The sequence below is a fragment of the Thermobia domestica genome, chromosome 3 (assembly GCF_964235325.1).
Source record: "Thermobia domestica chromosome 3, izTheDome1.hap1.1, whole genome shotgun sequence".
Lineage (NCBI taxonomy): Eukaryota > Metazoa > Arthropoda > Insecta > Zygentoma > Lepismatidae > Thermobia > Thermobia domestica.
Genome location: NC_137456.1, coordinates 232,676,258 through 232,702,992, shown reverse-complemented (window position 1 = coordinate 232,702,992; position 26,735 = coordinate 232,676,258). Strand labels below are relative to the sequence as shown.

At 32.1% G+C, this 26,735-nt stretch overlaps 1 protein-coding gene across 19 annotated transcripts in view; it reads left to right on the top strand.

Moving 5' to 3' along the window:
* The window catches only part of LOC145680975 (liprin-alpha-1-like), a 420,696-nt gene that overhangs the window by 322,864 nt on the left and 71,097 nt on the right, over positions 1-26,735 (top strand). For 15 of the 19 annotated variants that reach the window (XM_081752211.1, XM_081752209.1, XM_081752208.1 and 12 more), the window contains 4 exons: positions 1,934-2,071; positions 15,743-15,899; positions 16,742-16,863; positions 23,968-24,080. In XM_081752211.1, coding sequence (XP_081608337.1) covers positions 1,934-2,071; positions 15,743-15,899; positions 16,742-16,863; positions 23,968-24,080 — 530 coding nt within the window. Of the gene's footprint in view, positions 1-1,933; positions 2,072-15,742; positions 15,900-16,741; positions 16,864-23,820; positions 23,892-23,967; positions 24,081-26,735 lie in introns of all 19 variants that reach the window. The other 4 variants (XM_081752210.1, XM_081752194.1, XM_081752206.1 and 1 more) reach the window with 2 other exon arrangements.

Genomic DNA, 26,735 nt, shown 5'->3' with positions numbered 1-26,735 from the left:
GCCGACTTTATCGGGTGTTTTTTGGTCGTAGCAAATTTGGACTCTTCCACTACGAAGATTGTGCCTTTGTTTCTGTTTCTATCATAAATCCACGATTCTTCGCCTGTAATTACCCTGTTTAACAAATCTAGGTCAGTTTTGACCTGATTAAGAAGTTCTTAAAACACTTGACGTCGGTGTTGTTTTTACTGGTCTAAATGAGTTTCGTGGACACTTGAGACCGTTCTAATCTTAAGTTAAAATTGAATGAATCACGTAGAAAGCTTAAATTTAGTTCATCAGCCATATCCATAATTATAAGTCTACGCTGAGAGTGCAGTAAATCACGAACCTTCACAATGTTTTCATTTGCGATTGAAGTGAAAGGCCGACCAAACCGAGAGTCATCTTCGACTGGTTCGCGGTCATCTTCCAATCTGTTAAAAAAGGTAGTTCAGTCACTTATTCCCGAAATTTATTTTTAAGAGTTTAGAAGTTTTCGAAGCTGATTTTTCGATTTTGACACTAATCCACCAGACGCAGTTCTTCATTCAACAGGCTGCTACACTACTGAACAAAGTTGTGGCGGTGATTTTTGAACGACGTTTTAAAGATAAAACAAGCTTTCGCTTCTACACCCGCAAGCAAACCTTCCCCCTCTTGAGGAGTAGCGGCTTCTGTGTTAAGATTTTTCCATCATATCACGTATGATGTCCATCACAAGTTTACAATAACCGGATATGAATCTAGTACCCGTTGTGTTAGAGAGTAATTCTACGAGTAAACCGTCGTGACCCCTGCGAATTCCCTGTTAATATCCCTATAACAGTATACTAATTTGAGTACATAATCTTAATTAAATGCAGAGAACTAATATAAACAATATGTACATGTTGACATTCTAAAATTTAGTGTCATTTTTTTATATATAATGTTCCTTTATACGTACAGTTCGTTTCAAAACATGAAGTCCTCGTTACATGTATTCGCCTGAAGGTAGCTACCATCTCGTTGGGAAGAAAAATTGTAATATTTCAAGTTATCAACACTTAAAAGCCGCTCTTCATGTTCTAGTGCGTCAGTAGAATATTAAAAAAATGCTGCCTGGTAAATATTTAGGAATATTTCCTGGTACTGAAAATGTTTGTTTTGAAATGTGCTTACCGGAAATATAAGATAAAAGGTCCAATGCAAACACAAACTTCTGGAGATAAAGGTATAACAACAATGTCAGAGGGCGCGTCGAATGGAGCGCTCTTCTCCTACAGAGATTCCTTTCATTGAATCCTGAGGATCACCCGAAAATTTTAAATGGGAGGCATGCCATCTGAACGTCATGGAAAACAAAACAACTTCTATAGTGAAAAGTTACTCGTGTGGGGCACCATTCACGAAGACCGGGGGAGGGGGGAGATTGCCTTCTGCTTTGGTCTCGTAGTACACTTAAAGTAGTAACCATTTCATAGACAGTGTTCCACACGAACAACCTGTTCATACAAAAGTTTTATATTTATTTTTTATATATTTTTTTATGATTTACAATGATATAATTTATAACCTGTTTAGTGTCTTTAGTCTCTTTGAAATGTGGATAAATATAGCAGAGAGACTATCGAAATATTAGTAGTGTTTACAAAATTGAATTATCACTAGAGGTACAAATTATTCATTTGAATTACAATTTTCTTTGACGAGAAAGAACATAATCATACTCAGTAAATTACCGGAAATCCTATTCAAATCAATGTCTTTATTCTAGTGTTATTGGCTGAAGAAAATGTTTGAAGTGAACTATTTTGCTTACCGACTGTAAAAATGTGCTCAAGTTAATTAAACAAAATTAAGAATATTTTTGAATTCGTTTTTATTTACAAACTTAAGATAACTATAGATAAAGTGAAGTGTTTTCATAATTCATTAACTTTTTTTAAAAAAATATAAATTTCCCGTTTAGTTACAAGAAGAGAAAATCCGAGCTGTCCAAGAGAAATTGGAACTCGCCGACCAAAAAATAGCGCAGTACGCCAAACTTCCAGAGATGGAAGAGGAACTGAAGCAGAGGATGGAAGCCCTTACCCAGGTGAGGGCACAGGTAGGAATCTGGTTGATTCTTGGGTGGTAACTGGTGTCGTTGTTTAAGCATGTTAATAATTGGACCTCATCTTTCATAATAGAACTTCCTCATTCTTTCCCTCAACCTCTTCATGTTGTAGATTTTAGTAGATGCATTAATATTTTTCATGCACGTATATACTAAGAATATGTTAAAAAAATAATATATATATTAGCCTGTAATGGTAATTGCATTTTCTAAATTAATATGTACCTATGAATTCCCCGAATATCTATCAGGCGTGATGGGATCTTAAGGGTCAGTACTTGCGTGAAGATGGTAGCTATGCTATACCATTATTTAACCCATTAAATATACCTACGGTTACGAGCCGTGTGCTTCCACTTAGAAGCTGACTTCACACAGCTGTCAGCCGTAATGAACGTTCGTAGTTTCTTATAATATTTTGAGTTTGCTGAATGTTCTTTGTAAAGAAAATACATTTTGTATGAAAAATAAACCATTTGGGTTTGAAAAATATGAAATGCCTACTCTCTGTATTGAGGAAAAAAATGGCAGTTGGTTAAATAACTATTTTAAGTTAAAAGCTGTAATTAATTCGCTTCCTCTTTCTATAGTATTGTCCTGTCTTTCTTTGTAGTGAATGTAAACTGCCATTTTTTTTTTTTTATAAATTCTGATCTGTACAACGATATCAGTATTAGTATAATTTGTAAATTCTGCAAATTAACTCTTATATATATATGTACAAGGGAGAAGGGTATTGCCAGAAATATATATTTTTTTAAAAGTTACTACGGTACTTTAGGTGGTGTAATATTTCACTAGTGGACACACAAAAAAAGTAATTTCGACAATCAATAATTGCGTTATCAAACATTCCGACAAGTACTTAATATCAGCATGTATTCAGTTCTCAATAAATTCAAATACACTTGTTTGATATTGGCGCATGGAAGGTTATTGTAACTAGAAATTAAAATTGAAAACTTTCGCACTTCCGTTAAAATTATTAATAAGAACGCTTCAGTATGAGGTGCAAATCAGGACAATAAATAGTGCACTATTTAAAGTACAATAACTAGTGTGCTATTTGCATGTATTGGCTGTATCAGAGTTGGAAAATACAAATGAGTAGAATATAAATACAATAGTGTAGGTAATGTTTCTGAAGTTCCATCCTAGATAACCTTCACAAATGACAATAAAACTCAGTTTGCTGAAATTTTAGACAATTGATTATTGAAACATTCTCAATTAACTTAATTATAGTCACACTTACATTTAATTCAACTAAAATTACTTTAATTATCACTAAAACTTATCACGATAGTTATTTCAGTAAATCAAACTATTTTTGTTACTTTTAAACTTTGTATTTCCTTAATTAATATTTATTATTCATTTTGCAGAAATTAAAAATACACTTCAAGCACTTATGGCTTCCTCACTTGTTGTATCTTTAGCAGCGTAAATGAAACAAGTTTAAACAAATCTGGTCACAAAATTTGTTATCATAAGGTACCGGACTATTGTCCAAGTTGCCCTAAAACTAAATATACCTAAACGTTATCGTTGCAATGTGCATGCTAAATTTCGTCACCTGATGATATTTATTTTTATTATTTTGTAATGCAACTTATAATCCACAACTCATTATTGTGATTTGCATTTTAATAACTAATTACCTTTACCATCATCATAGGCAGTCAATACATATAACTATAACTTGTAGTAAATCATTTGACATGTATTAATCTCTCTTATAGCTGCTTAATGTCAGTGCCAAACAAGTGTATCTCTGAATCAGTTGGGAATATATACATGTTTGCAATATTTTTGTTTGCAATAATTCTTGCTGTCTTCTGCCAAATTGTTTACTATTTTTTCCCTATATATTAAGTTCCAATGAAAAATGCCTGTCTTATCTTTCCGAAACATCATTGCAAAATGGAACATATTTCATCTTTAGTTAATATTTAATGCGTGTACAGATAAATTAATGCATCATAATTATTTTACTATTCAATGTGTTTTTTTTTATACATATTTAGTATATATGTGTATAACAGTTAATTATTAAGTTTAAACGTTTTGGTGTTGTAAAAGAAGCATTTTGAATTTTAGAGCACTTCTGTGATGCTGCATCCAGAAAAACCAAAAGAGAAAGCACCTTTGAATGCTATAATTGATTCCACTTTTATCCACCTATTGTTCTTGGTTATCAGTTTCATATTGGATGCCAAATTCTTTCTTTTTCTTTACTTTTTAAAAAATAAAACTATTGAAACGTGCATTGTATGAGAAACATTTTTTTTTTTTTTTTAAGTTCGCATAATTTAAACTAAGCTCTCTTTTGTATAGATTACTAAAATTATACACATAAATACATTTGCATATTTCTTACTGTATGGAATGGGTCGCATGTTTGTGACTACCATTTTCTTTCTTTTTAACAATTTTACTTCGTAATAATTACTTTGTTTGTGCCATTGTAAATGTCAAAGTTATTAATTCTTTATATACAAGAGTTTACTCACAAAAATTAATCTATTCTCTGTCATTAATGTGTTTCCATTAACATTTTCCTGATCTCTGAATAGTCAAAATACTAGCATAGATGCTTCACATATTTTAAGTTTATATGCAAACAATCTGGTTAAAAAGGTAAGATGTAAAATTAAGCCGTATATAGTTCATGAAAAGAAACATAAGTTCTTTGAACATCGATTGCAAAGTACGTCCTTATAAGTTGGTGAAGGTTCAAGAAAATAGGTTTTCAAGTTCCCTAATTATAAAAATATGGGACTAAGCTCAAGTTATTTGAAAAATGTGACCAACTTACATTTGTTGATTGTTACGCAAATTGTTAAAAAAGATCATAGACTAAAATAAGGAAATGGTTTGGAAAATTAGCTAGATAGAAAGCAAAACCAATAAAGAAGTGTTCGGAATGGTAGAAGGAGAAGTGTTGAGAAGAAACTTCATTCCGAGACACATGGTAGAACGTGTAGAGAAAGGAAAACCAGGGAGAAGATGAATACTTACAGTGAATAATGTTAAACTGGATAGCTTCTAATTAGAATGAAGAGTTTAACCGAGTGCGGTTAATAGCATGGGAGCTTCTAAATTCGTAGCAACTGACTTGCCAGCCATAGGTGAACATTTCTCACATTTTTGAAGCGTATAATTTTTACAGTGTCAGTACCTTTAATAAACTTAGATATACTGTAGTTTCGTCATGTATTTTACCTTTCAAAACAGGCCATGTAATTGGCTTCATTCAATTTTAATTTTAGTTTCTTAATTAGGTTTGCTATTAAATGATAAAATTTATATGTGAAATAAACAAATGAAAAGTGATGGGTTGGTTTATTTCACAAATGAAAAGTGATGTGTCATTGATTTCACAAATGAAAATACTGAAAATTGATGACAAAGTTGAAGTTCAAGGAATGTGCCCTTCATCATTCTTCAAAGTGGTATGCCCATATTTACTTAAACGTGGATTTTTCTTCCTTTCAGATGCTTCGTTCCTTCCAAATCTTCATTACAATGTTAATAATTAATATATTCTACGTATAACTATTAGAAAATGGCTTTTAAAATAGTTGGAAATCGCCAAAATTTCTTGAACCTAAATGTACACTTATAAAATGAGTAAAATATCCTGATATTATGATTAACGAGTTCTGAAACATATTAATTGGAATTACTAATATTATTACGGTTAGTTCGATTACTGATTTCAAGATAATTTATCGCATAATATTCAAAATTTTGAGAATTAGATTGGTCTAATATTGAACACAATTTCAAATATAAATAGGTACCATAAACAACACAAGAGAAGGCCAGAGTCAACTCAATAAGGGTCGAAATTGGACATTTGAATTACAATATTAGGAAACAAAAATACTTTATTTTTGTAGTGCTAACTAGAGTGCTTTAGTTAGTACTCGAGTACTAACTAAATAAAATACTAGATTATTTTCGATGTATCTAGTTTCTCACCAGAAGGTAATCCAAAAGAAACAATACTAAAAATGATACGAAACAATAGTAATAATGATTCATATTAAGAAACAGTGCTATTGTCTTGAAGCCAACGATATTTGGACATATGCAGATGCATAAATATACTGTGAAATGATGAGACAAGAGAAGTAAATTATTATATTATTTTCAAAAAGTCTCAATAAATCTCCAATTGGTATAAAATTAAATAAAGTTGGTATAGTGCATTGAAAACCAAAGAATCAGCAGTTTCAACATATAGGTTCGCTTTTGTCGAAATCGATAAATACAAATATATATTAGAAAACTGTTTCATATACATAGATCTACGTAAGAAGTCATTAAAAAAATTAAAAGCACTTCAGTCCTAACCGTAAACTGTATCTTTCTTTCCATACGTTTGCAAGAAAAATTTTTAAGAAAAGAAAGAAAAAAAATGGAGCTGTTTTCCTAAGATCAAAGAGACACAGCTTCTATAAGAGAAGAGGTTGTTCGTGTATATTTTATCATCATTGTATATGTGATAGTTCACTTTTTTTAAATTAACTTTTTTTTTTATTTATTTATTTTAAATAATTTTCTGGGTTCAGCATCACGTATATACATTCATACTCCATTATCTTAAAAGTTAAAAACACTTTCAGTAGCCCATCGCTATTTCAACTCCTTTAGCATCTGCTTTAAGTGTTAATAACTACTTCAGTTTTTGGTGTCGCAGCAGTTATTAATAATTACATGGGAACAATAATGAATTCACAAACCATTATTTTTATTTGTTGTAGAAGCTCAGATGTTATTATGTATACGCAAATAACACATAATGACTGTTTATTAGTCCATTTGTAATCCATCTTACTTTAAGAAATCTGATTCTGTTATCACGTATGATATAGGTATTTTATTTCTATATGCTAATTGTCAGAGAAACATCAACTTTTTCTGAAATCTGAGAAAAATTCCTTCGAGTTTGGTATGTATTTTTATTTGTATGTTATGCATACTTAAACTTTCATTACGATTCACTTGCCAGTAATAAGTATTAAAACATTTAACATTAAAAATTGGCAATAGCAAGAAATGTAAAAGACATAGGATCAATTTTTATATTCACAATAATGGGTTACTGAAGACATAATTGGCCATCTACTGATAGAAGCTATATTGCACATATTCATAGCAAAAGCAGCTTACCTTGTATCGCTGTTCTTTTCTTTTAATTAAACATCTTCGTCCTCTTTGGGAACATCGTCAGCACTAATTTTATTGTATTACCGGGTTCTTTTCCTTAATCTCCGGTTATAGTATTTGCTATCCTACAAAGAACAATTTATCCCAAGTGTTCTATGAACAGTTTTTAATATCACCTAATGTTCGTAATTATATGTTAGCAGTTCACACACTGTTCTCGTGAAAGTATTATTGTTCAATTTAACGATTTATGTTGAATCCCATCATTGCTTTTTGTTGTCACTAAATTAGCTTTTCCTGGCTGTTCTAAACATTATTCGGTTTTAACACTGCGCAAATATTACTTGTGGTTATGCAACTTGTATGGGTGAACACTTATTTTGATATATTCAGATTAATTTCATTAAAATTTCTTCTATTAAACTAAAGGTTCATTCCTTTTATTGGTTTCAGGTATGTTGCTGCAAATTTTCTGTATTTCAGCAGATGGCAGTTCAAGTCCCAAGTGAAGGCAATGTGACTAGATCCAACAAGCCTTTTTGTTCCTTTATTGATTCCTTAGATCATGACGATTATATATTTTTTTTAACGGTAACGTTGTTTTTCTTGCAGAATTAAATTTTCAGTTGAATACAAAGAATAGCAGTTGAAACAAATATCCTGCATCCAATTGCCAGTAAGCGAACTAAAAGGACGCAGGATATTTCTTTCAATTATTAAGCTGTTCCTCGTTTTAATTAAAAATTTAAACTTAAACAAGAAAAACAAGATTTCACCGTTAAGAACAATAGTCATTCTGATTTAAGGGACCAATATAGGATCGTAACAGGGTTTTTAGTGGATTATACTAACTTGAAAAGTTCAGTCTGGCCACATTGCCTTCACTTTGAGTTTATTGTCGTCTGTTGAAATTTTAGAAATTTGCAGCAACATACCTGAAACTAACGAAAAGGATGAACCTTTAGTATAATAGAAGAAATTAATAAAATTAATCTGTGCATAGTCAAAATAAGTGTTCACTCATACAAGTTGTATAATCTAAAATAATGTTTTCGTAATGTTTAAAACCGCCAGCGAAGAGTAGTGTTTAGAACAGCCACAAAAAGCTAATTTAGTGATAACAAAACACAATGACGATATTCCACATAAATTGTTAAATTGAACAATGATACTTCCACAATAACAGTGAGTGCCTGCTAAAATGTAACGACGAACATTAGGTGATGTTAGAAACTGTTCTAAGTCCACGTAATACTCTGGGTAAATAGTTCTTAATAGAATAACAAATACTATAATAGGAAATGTAAAGGAGAGGATCCCGCAGTGCAATAAAAGCAGTGCTGACCCTGTTCCTAGAGAGAAAGAAAATAATGAATTAAAAGAAAACGACGAAGGCACAAGGCAAGTTGCTTTGTTGCATAATTGATCAGTTTTTGCATTTATATTTAGTTGATCATTTTAGACATTTTCATACATTTTCAATTTGATTGCAGTGAAAGGATAATTAAGCTTCAGAAGATGTTAATTTTAATGTTATAGCCAGTACGATAAATATGTTTTTGTTCGCTTAGACACAGCTTTCACATATTCTGCTTATGTTTCAGTTTTTTATTTGATTTTTCACATTTGACAGTTAGCTTAATAGACACCAGTTTCCTACCAGAATCAACACAGACCTACAAAACTGGTTGTATATTTGTACATACCTTTCTCTGTCGTATGCTACAGAACTAACTTAACATCTTGTAATAAGAATGTTTGATGTGAGTATAAACCATAGCTTTCATCTTCATGTTTCTTAATGTCTGTCAATATTTTTTAAAAATAATGTTTGTTAATAGATATTACTACTTAATGTAATATGAAATGCTACTTACACTCTCTTCAGATGTTTCGTATGGTGTGCTTTCTTTTCTAAAATTGTATTCTATGCAGTCTTCAGTCAGTTTTTGTTTTATTTCTCTACATACATACATACACACAAATTTTTATCGGTATGCATATATAATTAAAATATAAGGTTTGCGTCACACACTTATTGTATGTATGCACATTTTCTATCTGCACATACTTCTTTTAAATACAATTTCAATAGTTTCTTTAGCAACATATAAGGTTCGTGGCTTTTGAAAGGTAAGTTACACACAAAAAATGAGGGAATTGTGCGGTGTGTATGTATCTATCTAACAGTAGTATGGTGCCCAATACATGTAACTAAATAAATGTGTATATTTGCTAAATTCTGTGTCTTTTCGTCGTGAATCTGTTGTATCATGAATTCAAAAGCCCAAACTCTGCGTTTCTGCATGGACTAAGTCTGCTCTCTCGAATTTCAAGTAAAGTTGTGCTATCCTCATCTGTTTTCGTATATACGTCAGGAATTCGTTTTTAGTTTATAATTTTTGATGTTAGCTTGTTGGTTGAGGGAATTGTGCTTTTTCTCTGAGGTGGTGCCAATTCTTATAATATATAGATGAATGCCGAGTGCTATTTTTATTCTTTATTTTTTAATTTTTTTTTTCAAAATTTTCTTAGTTTTACATATAACCTTAATTTATATGCCATTCTAATATTAACGATATGTTTAACTAGTAACAGTGATTGCGAGGAAAATAATTTATAGAACTAATTTCAGCCTCGTAAATCTAAAAATGTCAAAGTTTAATAAGGAACGATATGCATGTCAAAAATGACTTACCGGTAAATAAGACAAAACACTATAACATATCGGAAATTAAGTAACCTTTATTGCAAAACTCTTCTTAAGACAGGGAGAAATAACACGAAAAAATGCTATTAAAAAAGATGGTAACTGAAAACCATGGTCCGTGATCTTCCCAGTTGCAAATTTCTCTTTACCGAGCGAAGTAGCTCAAGTGGTAGAGCTTTGGTTCGATTCTCGCTGCTGACCATCCTGACTGGGGTTTTCCAGGGTTTTCTTCGGTCCTACCACTATTTACTTTCATTTATTTATGTACTCGAGCAATAGTGTTTTGTTTTGTTATTTGTGCATATAAACTTGGAAAAAGACAAACTACCTCAAAACACAATCAAACCAACCCACAAACAGATATATTTTAAAGAATTTTCACTGCCACTTCATCAGACAGAGCGGGAAAAGATAGTAAAGAAAAATGAAATTGTTGAATAACGTCTTGACCGTTACTTAGTTGAACTTTTTTTTCCTTTATTAATTCTTTGACCTATATCTTTCCCTCTTCTTGTCTGGCGATATACTAGGGTAGACATTTATAACACTTCGCAGTTTTCTCTTATTTATGTTTTGTAATAGTGTTGATTATTTTTTTTTTATATTGTCTTAAGAAAATAGTTCGTACTCTCTAATTAATTGTACATCCGCTTCTTTATGGTTTTCCTGTCTTCCGTAAATAATTCGAATCAAATAAACCAATTTGTGGATACTGTTCGTTGATTTACATAAAATTCGATTATTTATATCAAAGAAGACTACTCAAATTCTAATTTGTAATTTGTAAGAATTTACTTCATTTTCCACAGATGTTATTGGGAAGTATTTTATTAATACCATAACATGTTCCACTTATAAATATTACATATTAAGGTGGCTCTTGTCTATTGCCAGAATTATTATGAATCTAATATGTAGGATTGTACCGAGGAAGTGTAATTTTGATGTGTAGCGAGCTCAGAGGTATACATGAACATATGATTATGCAAGTATAAGTCTTATTTGCCAGAAATTGCAGATGAGAGCATTTGTAAACAAAATATCTAGTTGCTGAGAAGTAATACCTTTGCATTCATTTGTGTCCATCTGTGAGAACCCATGTTTTGAAATTATATAGTTAGGATACAAAGAATATCTAAATAGTATACATAATAACTTTCACTAGATGTATTGATAATAAGAAAGTTACAAAAATGCTGTACATCCAAATTTTCGTTACTTACATGCTTTATTTTCAGATAAAAATAGAATTTAACTTAAAGGTACAAGTAAAGGAAATATATTGTCAAGCAGATTCTTTCTTCTCTTCCTTATTTATATGTTGTATTTTTTATTTATTTATTATTCTTGAAAATGAAACTTGATCAGTTTCCAAACTACGCAGATATATTTGAAACTCAGAAGGAAATACGATTTTATACCTCTTTACACCCAACTTTATTTTTTCATACAAACAGAAAACTTTCTTACGTCATTTTTTCTCATAATATAGAGTATCGTATACAGTGAGATCTATGACCATGTATTAATTTGTGGTCTTTAGCATTTCTTTAATGTTTCTCTCTTTCTTTATATATATATATATATACATATATATATATATATTGTGCGTGTGTGTGTGTGTGTGTATTTACATAAATATATACCATGAATAATTCAACTTGATCTTCTTTACGAGGAAGGTGCACTTTTCTGTTTTCATTTAAAGCTTCAGTTTGCACGCTCTGGCATTTAGTTCGACAATTCCAATAATAGGATTGAAGTGCAATAAATATTATGAGAAAAAGTATCTGTACGCACGAGGCATGGATATAAAAGCGTACTCCACTACGGAAGCACATTGAAAGTTAAAATTTATTTATAGTTTCGGTATAGTTACGGTTGTTTTATCTACTCAGGTTGGTTCGTTTGATACCAAAGTTATTGGCAAGAGAGTATAGAGTACATATTCATTTCTGATGAGTATACAGTACAAACAAACAAACAAACCAAAAAAGAAGTTAGGAAATTATCAAGAATTGTAAACTTTGTAATACGTGAAACATAAAATGAATTCTAATAAGAATACAATAAATTTTTAATTTCTTTCATTTCATAAACTAAGCTTAACGATTCAATACAGGATCTTATTACGAACACGCGTTAAGCAGAGAATCAGTGGACTCAATTTTCGAATGCTTACGTTGTAAATTCTTCGTCTGAACCAATGCTAGGAAGAACTGCATGTTTAGGTGGATTACTGATAGATTAATTACGTGAACAATTTCGAAGTAAATTCTGGGTGCTGGACGCTGTAGTCCACCTTCGTTGTCATTCTTTCGTTTCTTTGTTTCGTATGTGCACTATTTCTGGGGCGCTTTAAGAAAACAAATTTTTTACTTAAAAGTTGCCGATCGGGAAAATTGCGAATCATGAAATTATGTTTAAATGTTTATATTTATGTTACTTTGCAATAAATACTATACGAGACACTTCTTTGTAACATTTGTTCCGTTCCATAATGTATCCATTGCATTTCATTGTTAAATATTTGCTTAGCGGTATTCGTTAGCAATATGAACAATGATAGTGGATTTTGATTTGTGTTAGTTTCTGAGTTAATAGTGGGTGATGTCCCCTAATACGAATGATTACATTTTTAGTTCAGGTTATATATAGAAATGCGAGTAAAAAAGATTGGTAAGTACCTTATTTATAAAAAATATATAACGGAATATTTATTTCGGATTTGATTTTTCTGTTTTACGCACGTTTATTGTGCCTGAAAAGTCACGAAAGGTTTGCGTATGGAGTGATCATTATTTTCTACCTCGCTCAAAACCTAAATCTGCAAAACTCTGTCTGCTGTCTTAAGAACATATGTCCACCACCCAGAAGAAGACCCGTTGTGTTCTCTGTTGATAGTCCAACCTATCATACAAGTTACCTTTCTTAACTAACAACTCAAAGCACACGTCCAACCTCTTCCATTTTATCTCAGAAACAAACCACTTTTTATTCGTTATTCACATCACCAAATTCTTATCATAAAATATCATCCTATCATGGGCAACTGTCATGCTTAAAAATAACTACTATCAGCAAATCAAAATATAGAGCATTGCCCTAGGCACGCGCATTCTTTCATACATCAACCTTATCTATGGAACTCTTGAATGAAAACACCGGCATCTCATTCATTACAGTTAGTGCCATTATCCATAAAGTTACCGGATGCAATATACGTGTTGATTCTCAAAAACGGATGACAGTGAAGTAGGAATTACCTCCCGGTACCTTTGGTTTGATTCAGTCACTGTCATTTTCATAAATGTTATCTCCATAGATAATCTTTGCATGTTTTCCAGCTTATTAAAATTATTTAGTGATTGTCTCGCTTGTTGGTCAGTTTACTGAAACCTTCTGTCTTATCAGTAAATAATTGCAATAAAATTTGCATCGTAAAATTTCCAACAGTGAATACATGGGCCATATTTCAGTGTAGATATAAAAGTCTCGATCACGGCAACATAAAAAAGGTGACGATAAAAAAACTTTATCACCTGGTTTTTTAAGTACTGGTATTTATCCTAACTTAGTTGTAAGGCTCTGATTCTCATTTTCGGACTTGCGTCACTTTTATATAAATAAAACCACTGGAATTCATTATTTCTCCATTTCAAACAACCATTTACTTATATTAGTTGTCAAAAAGTCTTTTAACTATCAAAATTAATTTTCTCTTCTGTAACTGGCATCACTAAGACATTTATTGCCAATTCTCGTTATCGTTATGGGATTCGATTCGTAAATTGCATGTTTGTCTCTCTCTCTCTCGCGTGCGATTTTTCTCTCTTTCTTAATATATACCCATGACCCATAAGAACCAGAAATTCTGCATTCTTAAACAAGTGCTTCGTCAAATTTGCCTGATCTGTTTCCGACCGAACTACATATAATCTTCTGTGATGTGAAGGTTAGATTTGAGAAAAAAAACTCTAGAGTACTCGAAGCAGGCTTACATTTCAAATCTACCAACATTGTCCAATACCTCCAGTTCAAGAACTTCCGCCCTTATCATATCAAAAGTTTATCTTTCCCGTGCCCGTTCAGTAAACTCGTATCTGCGCCATCACTTTGTCCATCAACAATTGTCACAAGATCTATTTAGCACTCCATCTGCAGCCAATCAGGGATACCTTTCCATCTTTTCCTTAAACAATTCAATCTTGAAAGGAGAATAAAAAGAAAAAGAAGAAAATAATATAGTCATCGTCACCTACAGAAACTCAATAATCTTTTTAATTCCGTATTTGTCACCTGACCTGAAACCGGAAAGACTTTCCCCTTCACCGATTAGAGCTGGTCTCTTGAAATTTGTATTTCTCCTTAAATATCAGAAATACCGTCCTATATATGATACCAGTTTAGTATTACAACGTCCAATCATCAAACACTATTCAGAAATCTTACTGCGAGAAGGTTGAACGGCGTAGAATATAAAAATTTTATTGTTTTGTTCAAACACATCTGTTTTGTTCTTAGCAATAATTTACTGATGAAGGATTTATTTGAAATATTTCCTAAATTTACACCGCAGAATTGCTGATAGTAAAAACAGAAAATAGAAAAGGAATGTCTTTACTGATCATCTGTTTACATAGATATTCCAATTTCTGGTAACTTAAATATATATATATATAAACTGAAGGTACAGTTCCTTTATTAAACGTTATTGGTAGCAATAAATAAGTAGAACAAGCAGCACAATATAAGTAGAAGTCGTTTTCTGCATCTTTTAAGAAAATGTGTTAACAGTAATTCGGTATATGGTGTTCATTGCGGTCAACTTTTATGTTTAAAATGAATTAATAAGCTAACCAGAATCATGTCTCGACAATTTCGTTTTTCTTTTTAAATAATACATAAAAGATTTTGAATTGTTTACTTTTAACTAGTAGCTTAAATTACAATTTATACCTGTTTACAGCATAAAATTTGCTTTATATAATTGGCAACACCTCTCTGTATCGCGTGTTTTGGGCAGTTTTATTTATTTATGCTAAACATGAGGTGATTCCTGACATCAAGATAAGACGGAAAGTATTGACTAACCAGGATGCACAAATGCTTCCTTTCGGAGTTATAGGCTGCCGAAGATACGAAAAAAATGAACTTTAAAGATTCGTAACTCCAAAACTATAGGACCTATCGCAGTCGGGTCAAGACTTTATTTACTTAGGAAGTAATATGTGCGCTATCCAAAAATGCATGTTACAGAATCCTAAGGTACTCACGCAACAATTTTTATAGAGGCTGTTTAGCTGTGAGCATATAATTCGAAGTACTCACGAACTACCTCTATAAAAACTGTTGCGGAAGTACCGCAGGATTCTAAAACATGAATATTTGGATAAGGCATATATTAGTAGTTCCTAAATAACGTCTTGACCCGACTACGGTAGGTCCCGTAGTTTTTGAGCTAAGGACCTTCAACTTCATTTTTCATGTTTTCGGCAGCCTAAAACTCCGGAAGAAAGTATTTGTACACCCAGATTGGTCTACTCTTTTCGTATTATCTTGGTGTCAAGAATCACCTCCCAAATGTTGTCGGTGTTGTTTTGAAACACCCTGTATACTGTTGAAAGATTTTATTTTACTTATTATTTTTTTAACGATAATAATTTCGCTTAAATATCTCTATATTATTCTACATTGTTAAATATTCAGTTATTTTTTCAACATATAATGTTAATATGTTTGTATTTGTAATATTGCTAATATGTTTGTGCTAGGCGCAAGAACGTCATGGTTCCGCTGAAGACCGGATACAGCGGTTAGAAGCTCAGGTGGAGGAGAAGAATGCAGAACTTCTCCGACTGAACCAGCGGTTAAAGATGAACGAAGAACATAATACAAGACTCTCGAGCACTGTAGATAAACTCCTGTCAGGTAAAATAGAAAATATTTTTTTTTATTCCATAAATAATATAATAATTGTTTAGAGATACTTATCAAATGTGTGCTTCATTGTAAAATTTCGTCTAAATATGATCAGATTTTAAATATCAAATATTTACTTTTATATTCATGTGTATAAACTTTTGAATTCCAAAATATTCTTGAAACAGTACAGTAACATTTCTCATGAATTGAACACGATTTTTTTTTTCTAAAGAAAGGTAATTACAAATTATGTATAGATTATATGTTTCACGATTTAAGTACGGATGATTTTTTATATAGTATTAATAGAATTTTGATCAAATGTAGACAGAATCATTAGGTCCGATCTCATCCTGACTCTCACTTTTTGTTCTCCCAACTTGAACAATTTAAGATTGTTTGCATAAACCAAACTGAAGACTATGCTGCTCTTCAGTTAATAAAATATTGTTTTAGATCTTCCTGACCTGACTTCTGATTACCTCCTTTAAAATCTTAAGCTACTCATAATACTGTACTCATCCCGTATGTTGGTTTAAGAAGTTGAAATGTATTTAAAGTTTTAAATTGAATTTGCAGTAATCTTATGCAGATTTTTACTTTCGCTTGACAACTAATGCTTGTAGTGGAAGGGATCAAATAGCAGTTTGTTGTCAAAACCCATCAGTAAATCTGAACAATAGATGGTTGACACACTATTGTGTAAGTTCGATTCTTTCTCCGATTTTTTCTCGAACACTTCTCGCTTTAAATTTTAGATCTAGGATAATCAGATTTATTGATTGACCACGTATATATATATATTTTAATTTCCTGGTAATATTTGAATTGTAATTTGTCTTTTACAGAATCTAACGAAAGGTTACAAGTTCATCTAAAAGAAAGAATGCACGCTTTAGAGGAAAAGAATGCTCTAACTGCAGAATTAGAAAAAACTAGGAAAGTATTAGAAGATTCTCAAAGCGAGAAGGTAAGATGGTTTGATAAAACTTTATTGATTTGTAAGGTCCGTAGTATAGAATTTGTGAAGTAGTAGTCAAGTATATTAATTCATATTTCAGGTTAAAATTCGTTGCGATTGTGCTGGATATTTTGCTGGCCCAGCAATACTTGCTGGAGCCAGAGAATAAATCTCTTCGTCGACGTGGTGTTGCTGTTTTATGCTAAAGATTTGCTGCAGCAGCAAACTTTAATTAATCTGTCATTTATCATTTGAATTACGAAAGGAGTACGAGCAAATTTAGAAGTTATTATTCATTTTAACATTATTGTCTTGCTAAGACAAATAAAGAATTTTACCAGGTGATTTATTATCGTAGTGCAAGCATGATTATTTTACCAAAATAACCTGATAAATCGATGACATATATTTCGAATTCTGAATTTATATACAGCTTGATAGACCAATGTTAGAACGGGATCGACAGAAGAATGAAAAGCAACACATCGTGACATAAAAGTCTTAGTAAATTTAAGGTTTTAATTTCAAATTTCTAGTCTGAACTTCGATGCCGTTTCTTTGTTTTTTCCGAAATGACGAAATATCTTCGAACTGCGTGATATACCGACGAACAAATAAAATGTGTAATTGACGGACATATAATCGAGCATATTGATTTGCTGATTTGGATGTTGAAGGTTTTTAAAATTTTCCTTAGCTCTTTGTAATTTGAAATATACTGTGTTACAACCAGAATGACACAAATGTATAACAAGTCACAAAACAGATACTGGTTTCAAATCTGAAGTTTTAAATATATATCTATCTTTTGTAAAAGGTATATTGCATGGCAAATATACGGAGGGAGAACAAAATGAAAGACCCTCTTTTAATCTTTTAAAGATAAAATGTGTTGGTAACAAATGTCCAAGTGATAACAAATATATTTAACCAAAAATTGCTTGATTGTTTATTCTTATGTTACGACAATTGTTCTAAGTTTAGTCCAAACCCTAAAAATATGGACAAAATATATAATTCGAACTGTGGCAAAAACATTTGGATGATCAACATGAACACAAGAAAACGTAATTCTATTATAATAGTTCCATAGGTTATTTGCTGTTTTCTTGAAGTAGGTATGATTAAATATTTAACTTTATTTCTTTTGTACCTAATAAAATAAAATAGTGTTAAATTTATTTTTTTACTCCATGTAAGTAGCCTTGAGATTTAGAAAATATCGCAAATTTGAATTTCTGTTTATCATATCGAAGCGATTCGTTTGTGTTTAACACAAATGCTTTTTTTTGAAAATCTAAGACCAGCTTATAATGGAAAGACTATTTTTGTTTCCCTTTATTTTTTAATTGGTATCATTAAATGCTAAACCACACTCAGGAATTCTATCATTGTACTTACAGATTTTCTGTATTTGCTGAATTTTTTTTAATCTTCCAAGTAGTGATGAAAATTTTCCGGGAAAATTTTCCGATTTATAAAAACATACTCCACTTATTCCTACATCGTTGTTTAGTCGAGATGTGAGGTGGAAAATTTTTTTCTATATTTTTCCGGAAAATTTTCCGTTCTTAACAAATATCAGTGATTAAGTAACAATTCGTCAGTATTCATAAAATTGATTGAATTCATATATAGAAACATTAAAAAGTGAAAGATCGTTTAAAGAATCTGAAAATTTTCATGGCTCAGACAATTTTCAGTACGATGTAGGAACTAGTGGAACAATTTTTCATAAATCGAAAAATTGTCTGTCCTGAACAGTAATGAAAATTTTCCGGAAAATTTTGCGATTCATAATAATATACTCCACTTATTCCTACATCGTTGTTTAGTCGAGATGTGAGGTGGAAAATTTTCTTCTATATTTTTCCGGAAAATTTCCCGTTCTTAACAAATATCAGTGATTAAGTAACAATTCGTCAGTATTCATAAAATTGATTGAATTCATATATAGAAACGTTAAAAAGTGAAAGATTGTTTAAAGAATCTGAAAATTTTCATGGCTCAGACAATTTTCAGTACGATGTAGGAACTAGTGAAACAATTTTTCATGAATCGAAAAATTGTCTGTCCTACAGTGATGAAAATTTTCCGATTCATAAAAACATACTCTACTTATTCCTACATCGTTGTTTAGTTGAGATATGAGGTGGAAAATTTTCTTCTATATTTTTCCGGAAAATTTTCCGTTAACAAATGTCAGTGATTAAGTAACAATTCGTCAGTATTCATAAAATTGATTGAATTTATATATAGAAGCGTTAAAAAGTGAAAGATTGTTTAAAGAATCTGAAAATTTTCATGGCTTAGACAATTTTCAGTACGATGTAGGAACAAGTGGAACAATTTTTCATGAATCGAATGAATAAGTGGAGTATGTTTTTATGAACCGGAAAATATTCATGACTTTTAATAAATTGAAATTTTAAATAATAGAATGGGATATTTGTACTCTACGAACTCAATGTATGTTCTCTGCACTTTGCATACACACACACACACATACACATACACATACTGAGAGAGAGAGAGAGAGAGAGAGGGAGAGAGTAGTTGAATTGAGTTGATTTGGAGTTTAACGTCCCTTTCAGCAGCGAGACTATATAAAACGGTACCAACTGATTAACGTGGAATCCGAACTACATAAGCTTCCGCTGGGAATCAAAGGCAGGTTTTCCATGCCAAAGCAACGAAGGAGCTGGCAGAGCAAGAGAGACAGAGAAACACTGTAAAATTTTATTTCCCAACTTGAAATAGAAAATTTTCCGGTTCCCGAAAGCTAATTGGAAAATTATAATTTGTTGCTGACTAACTTTCCTCTACTGAAATTCAAATTTGTAGCTCTATGTGCAGTTAAATATAGTGGAAAATTTTCCACCTAACATCACTATACATAATATCCAAAATTGTCTGGCCTATGAAAAGTGTTTTCCACTTGTTTCTACATCGTGATGAAAATTCTCCGATCTATGAAAATTCCTTTCACTTGTTTCTACAGAGCAATAAAACTTTCTGATTCACAAAAAAGTTGTTTTACTTTTGCTTCAAAATGATGAAAACTTTCCGACTCATAAAAAGTTCTTCAATTTTTTCATATAAGGCCGAAAATATATCGATTCATGAACAATTGTTCCTTCATAGTACTGAAAATTGTCTGAGCCATGAAAATTTTCAGTTTCTTTAAACGATCTTTCACTTTTTTTTTTTAACATTTCTATACATGAATTCAATCAATTTCATGATTGCTGAGGAATTGTTACTTAATCACTGATATTTGTTAAGAACGGAAAATTTTCCGGACAAATATAGAAGAAAATTTTCCACCTCACATCTCGACTAAACAACGATGTAGGAATAAGTGGAGTATGTTATTATGAATCGGAAAATTTTCATCACTGTAGGGCAGACAATTTTTCGATTCACAAAAAATTGTTCCACTAGTTCCTACATCGTACTGAAAATTGTCTGAGCCATGAAAATTTTCAGATTCTTTAAACAATCTTTCACTTTTTAACGTTTCTATATATGAATTCAATCAATTTTATGAATACTGACGAATTGTTACTTAATCACTGATATTTGTTAAGAACGGGAAATTTTCCGGAAAAATATAGAAGAAAATTTTCCACCTCACATCACGACTAAACAACGATGTAGGAGTAAGTGGAGTATGTTTTTATGAATCGGAAAGTTTTCCGGAAAATTTTCATCACTGTAACAGGACAGACAATTTTTCGATTTATGAAAAATTGTTCCACTAGTTCCTACATCGTACTGAAAATTGTCTGAGCCATGAAAATTTTCAGATTCTTTAAACGATCTTTCACTTTTTAACGTTTCTATATATGAATTCAATCAATTTTATGAATACTGACGAATTGTTACTTAATCACTGATATTTGTTAAGAACGGAACATTTTCCGGAAAAATATAGAAGAAAATTTTCCACCTCACATCACGACTAAACAACGATGTAGGAGTAAGTGGAGTATGTTTTTATGAATCGGAAAGTTTTCCGGAAAATTTTCATCACTGTAACAGGACAGACAATTTTTCGATTTATGAAAAATTGTTCCAATAGTTCCTACATCGTACTGAAAATTGTCTGAGCCATGAAAATTTTCAGATTCTTTAAACGATCTTTCATTTTTTAACGTTTCTATATATGATTTCAATCAATTTTATGAATACTGACGAATTGTTACTTAATCACTGATATTTGTTAAGAACGGAAAATTTTCCGGAAAAATATAGAAGAAAATTTTCCACCTCACATCACGACTAAACAACGATGTAGGAGTAAGTGGAGTATGTTTTTATGAATCGGAAACTTTTCGGGAAAATTTTCATCACTGTAAGAGGACAGACAATTTTTCGATTTATGAAAAATTGTTCCACTAGTTCCTACATCGTACTGAAAATTGAGAGCCATGAAAATTTTCAGATTCTTTAAACGATCTTTCACTTTTTAACATTTCTATACATGAATTCAATCAATTTTATGATTGCTGAGGAATTATTAATTGATTTTTGTAATTTTTTTAGAACGGAAAATTTTCCGGAAAAATATAGCGGAAAATTTTCCAGAAAATTTTCCGAAATGGAAAATTTTCCACGGAAAATTTTCCACCTCACATCACTACTTCCAAGCTTTCGAGTCTCCCCTGGACTCTTGATCACAGAGGTTAAAAACAGGAAGAAAAGGAATAGAAACGTCAAGGAATAAAAATGGAACGGAGTTACCAAGGGAAAAGCTGTGTTGTACGGAAACACGTTGTGAAGTATGTCAGCGATCAATGGATGATGATGATGGAAACTAAAATATGGCGAAGTTAACTTATGCGTCTTTCATGTTCCTTGTTGAAAGTTTGCCAACTTACATTATTATTTTTATTGTCATGCCAATGCTGTGAAAATGTTGTAATTACTTCCTCCCGTAGCATGGGCATGACAATAAAAATAATAACATAAGTTGGCAAACTTCCAACAAGGAACAAGAAAGGCGCACAAATTGACTCGCCCGCCATATTTTAGCTTGTATCATCATCCTATCGTTGATCGCTGACATACTTCACAACGTGTTTCCGTACAACATAGCTCTTCCCTTGGTAAGTCCGTTCCATTTTTATTCCTTGGTGTTTATGTTCTTTTTCTTCCTGTTTTTAAGCTCCGTGACCAAGTCTCCGGGGGGATTCGAAAGATTGGAAGCTTAAAGGAAATTCAGGAATTACAAAAATCTGTAAGTAGAATGGTATCATTAAATTAACTTGCAACCAGTCGGATGTAAAGTAAAGACTGTGCCAAATTGTTCGGTATATTTTGGTATAATTAATTTTACTTTTGCTTCTTGATTATTTATTTTTCTATACAGTTTTCGATATTTGTATATTTAAAACAATATTAAATACAAAGACATACTATTAAAAATGCATGTCATTCATTATGAATAAAATAAAGGGCCGTAAGCAAAGGGAATCTAGGGTATTAGTTTCTCCCTCTCTTCCTTATCAAACTCCAAACTCTCTTCGTATTGAAAAATAGTGCAAAATAAATGAATACTGACGTAAATTGTAAGACAGAAGAATGATGTTACAATAATAGTAGATCCCTAAAAAAAAATCCTTTCTCCGTACGAAAATCTGCATATTGTATTAGTAAGATGACTAGATTTTAAAGAATTAAAATATGATATTCAAATATTCTGGACAAAATATCCAGAAAGTTATTGCGAATCCGTGTTAAATAAATTAAAACACATGAAAATGAGTTTTACTTACCTGGATTTCCCTCGTGCTGATAAGTAGTAGGCTTTCCTCACACTATAAGTTTTCGAGACTTACAACCCATTGCTGTCTGTTCACTTCAATTCACCTGAATATTTTAAATAGATTTGTTACAGTTTCTTCGCTGATTTTACCTCAGTTTTCTTTAGATTACATTTCTGTTGACACTGCAGAGCAAGTGAAAGTCATTATGTAGTTCAATGAATAAGACATTGTTACGTGTAACTAAGCAATGGGAGGCGAGATTTTAATATCTATTGTTGAAAGCGTTTACAATATAATCAAATAGGTAAATCTTCAACAACAATTAACTAAGCCAAAATGATATTTTACTTACTTTAAAATAGAACGTTAAAAACAGCACAGCTAATTGCATAATAAATCAGACATTAAATCAATACGGAAGTATGGGAGCTTACTTCCGGTTCGGTCTCAGTTGATGTGTATAGTGGACAACATCAGTGGGTTTCCCTGAGTTTTTCCATTTCCTTCCACATTCTGTTTTCACAGGTTCATTGGAAATGATACTCTTTCATTGGTCGTCCGTGTTCTTTAGCAATAACCAAGGGACGTTAAACTCAAAACCTTTTATTAAACCAACATTACAAGCCATTAGTGGTTATCCTAACCAATAAAAAAGAAACGGATAAGTTCTAATATACGTTCAGACTCAAATAGCAATTGTATACACAGTTCTCAGCTATTAATATATTGGAAATTTGAGTATCAGAAAGTGAAAATAGTCATAAATTTCAGGTTTAGCTTCGTCATATTTTGTCAATAAAATCGAACAAAAAAAAAAAAAATCCAGCTTAAAGTAACATTAGCTACGCGGTGTCCACTTCTATAAATGTTTATATCAGTTATTGTATCATTGTCGACATTCTATCGTTTTTCAAAATTGTGTCAGTGCATTTCTTGCAGAAGACAAATAATATAGCGTTTATAGTAGTTAATTTTGTAATCAGAGTAATTTACAACACAATATTTAAGAAAGTAAAAGAAAAAAATAATAAAACAATGAAAATTTTTCCCTGTTAATACAAGTACGAATTATATAGTGAATTGTTTCCGTTGCTCATCGTTGAGTTCAATTATTTCGTACTTTGTGTAGTTTTGGAAAATATAAATAAAGGGCAGGGTTAATGTACAACTTTTAACGTACTTTTTCATTCTATAGGGAAGAATAAAAGAAGCTTTAGAAAATTTAAAATTAGAGTTAGAAGCGGTGAGGAGACAGCAATTATCACGGTGAGTAGAATAGTATTTGATAATCATAAATTTTTCATTATTTTTATCTCTGTTTTTTCTGTTCTTTTTTATCAAGGGTGAAATAATGAAGGAATTAAACAAATCAAGGCTTGAAATCGAAAATGTTAAGCGGCAAATGTTACAACAAGAAATTGCCTTTAACATTCAACAGACAGATGCATTAACAAGGTAGGGTATTTAGTTCAACACCAGCTGAAGTAGAATTTAGCAAAAATTGTAGTTGTGGTAGTTAGAAACGTAGTTGCGTGTTATTAACATTAGTTCCAGTTTCACCGAAATTCCGTAACACATTATGTGCGTGTCTTTGTGTGATAGCACGTTGCAGTGAGTGAATTTGTGAGTACCCCCTTTTCGGAATGTTGTTCTTTTCGTTTGTTGGTTCTTAGTTATACCTGCATGAATATTACTAACATGTGTAAACCTGGAAGATAATATTGTTAGTTTTAATAGAATGTGTTTTTGATGCTTGATAATGATTCAGATTAATGGGAAGTGTGATAATGTCTGAGAAAGATGAAGTAGTTTCTAAATAACAGTTGCGATAAGCTTGAGTACCTTTCAGTATTTATTTTAAATTTAAAGGTTTTAACTTTGAACTAAGTCATATCGTTCAGACAATCAATCAAGAATATTTTTTTTTATTACCACTCAATATACGATACAGCTATATGAAAGTCAAATTATGTAGAACTCGCCACAATTTTATTACTCTGAACAACTAAGTACGCATAATTTCAAAATAATAATTATGTCTGTATCTATATATATTAAATTTCGAAATGAATTTATCTTCTTTACTCTTTTACGTGTTCTCTAGTGAGGTTGTATTCTTTGTAGAAACTGAAAACATTCATGTACGAAAATAACATTTTAGAAAATTGTTCTCAATACTCTGCACTTTTTGCTGTTTGGTTAACCTCATGTTTAATTTTAGTACACGCAAGACAAAACAAACTTTGTTCCTAAAAATATGTTGTTAAAAGAGTCATGTCGAGGTCTATGTAATCAGCTCTTAAAGGCGTGATAATGTAATAATGAGCGGAGTATAGTGTGAGAGCTGACTCTTGTATAGTGGCCTGTACACCCAACACTTATACCGGATTTAGGTTCCGGTCGTATTTTGGAACCCACGTTTATCCTTTAGAGACGGGCTTATCATATGTACACAGCCGATCGTTCCATTGAGAACAGGTGGAATTTATAGATCATTTGAATTTAATTTGTGAAACAAACTATTCAGTACCCAGTTATAATCTTGAGTGACTTCCAGAGCCTTTTGGGCCTCGCCTCTAAAGAAAGACTGTCGTTTCAAAAGGACTTAATCCCCTCCTTATATCCTCAGTACTTAAGGATGCAAACATGAAAGTTCACATTCAAACTTAAAAGGACCATCAAGAGCTTAATCAGCCTCCCTGTGAGACCAGAAGAGCGACTTCGTTCTTCTACCGAGGAAAGGCAATTTTATATGTACTTTAGTCTCGTATCGTACAAGTTTACAATAGTTTTTATTCTTCAGTTGTCAAAAAGTTAATTAAAGGCATACATACAAGACATGTCTTACTATCTCTTATCTTGAAAGAGCGTCATACTGGCTAGGCACGAGATGTCATAATTCGATTCCTTATGCAGTTCGTATGGTGTGGATCTTAGGTTAAGCTCTAGGTCTATGTCTATAGTCTCGGTACTGAAAAGTGACGCTAAACTCCAAACTATCTCTCTCTTTTTTATACTGCCACATAAACCATATATGGTATATTGGCAGAGTTAGCGAGGGCTAAAAGTGTGGGGAACAGGAGATATCGAAAACCAATAAGCTTTGAGAAGGTGATCTAGAAAGTTTAGTGGTGACGCTCGTAGTTGCTCGGTTCACAACACAGTTGTCGCTTGTGTTCAAGACTCTACTGTACAGGAGTGCGGTCATTGTGCTGCGAGTGATGAATAGGACAAGTGGCATTGCTCGACTAAAACATGATGCGTTATTCAAATCTCGAACAGGCCGACATGTTATTCATGTACGGTCGTGCAGATGGCGCAATGGGTGTGAAGCAGCATGACTTTATCAGGAGCGTTTTCCTAGCAGACGCCAGCCATCACACACATTTTCGCGTGTGTAAAACAAGAGACCGTACTACCTGCTCATGTGCATGCTGGTCGACCCCGTCTTGTACGAATACCTGTTATGGACAAACGTGTGTTAGAAGATGTGGACAATGAGCCAAGTACAATTACGAGGGAATTTAGCCGTGACATGCATGTCATATGACTTTGTCATGCGTTATATGAAAATACCTTGTATCCATTCCATCTGAAAAGGAAACAAGAATTAACAGAAGCGGATTTCCAACCACGTGAAGCACTCTGCCATTGGTTCATTCAACAGACGACTACCATCATGCTGTTTCAGACATCAGTACTGTTGACTGAGGATAGTATCAACATGCATAACTTATCAAAACCAATTCGCACTCAATGTATGGTATGGTATTACCCATGATCAACTGATCGGCCCATACATGCTACCCTGAAGACAAAATCGAGCACAATATTTGACCTGCAGGATATACTGCTTGAAGTACTGGAAAATGTACCCCTACCACTTTGCTGCAACATGCACGATGGAACTCCCGCTCACTTCTGTGTGAATGTCCGCCGGTGGTTGAGCAACAATTTCCAAAGACGTTAGATCGGGCACTACCCGGTCTCCGGATCTGAATCAACTGCATTGTTATTTGTGGGGACACATTAGAAGTGCAATGTATGCTACTTCTGTCAACGACTTGGAACAGCGTATGTATAATGCCGGTGCAACTGTTTGCCATGACC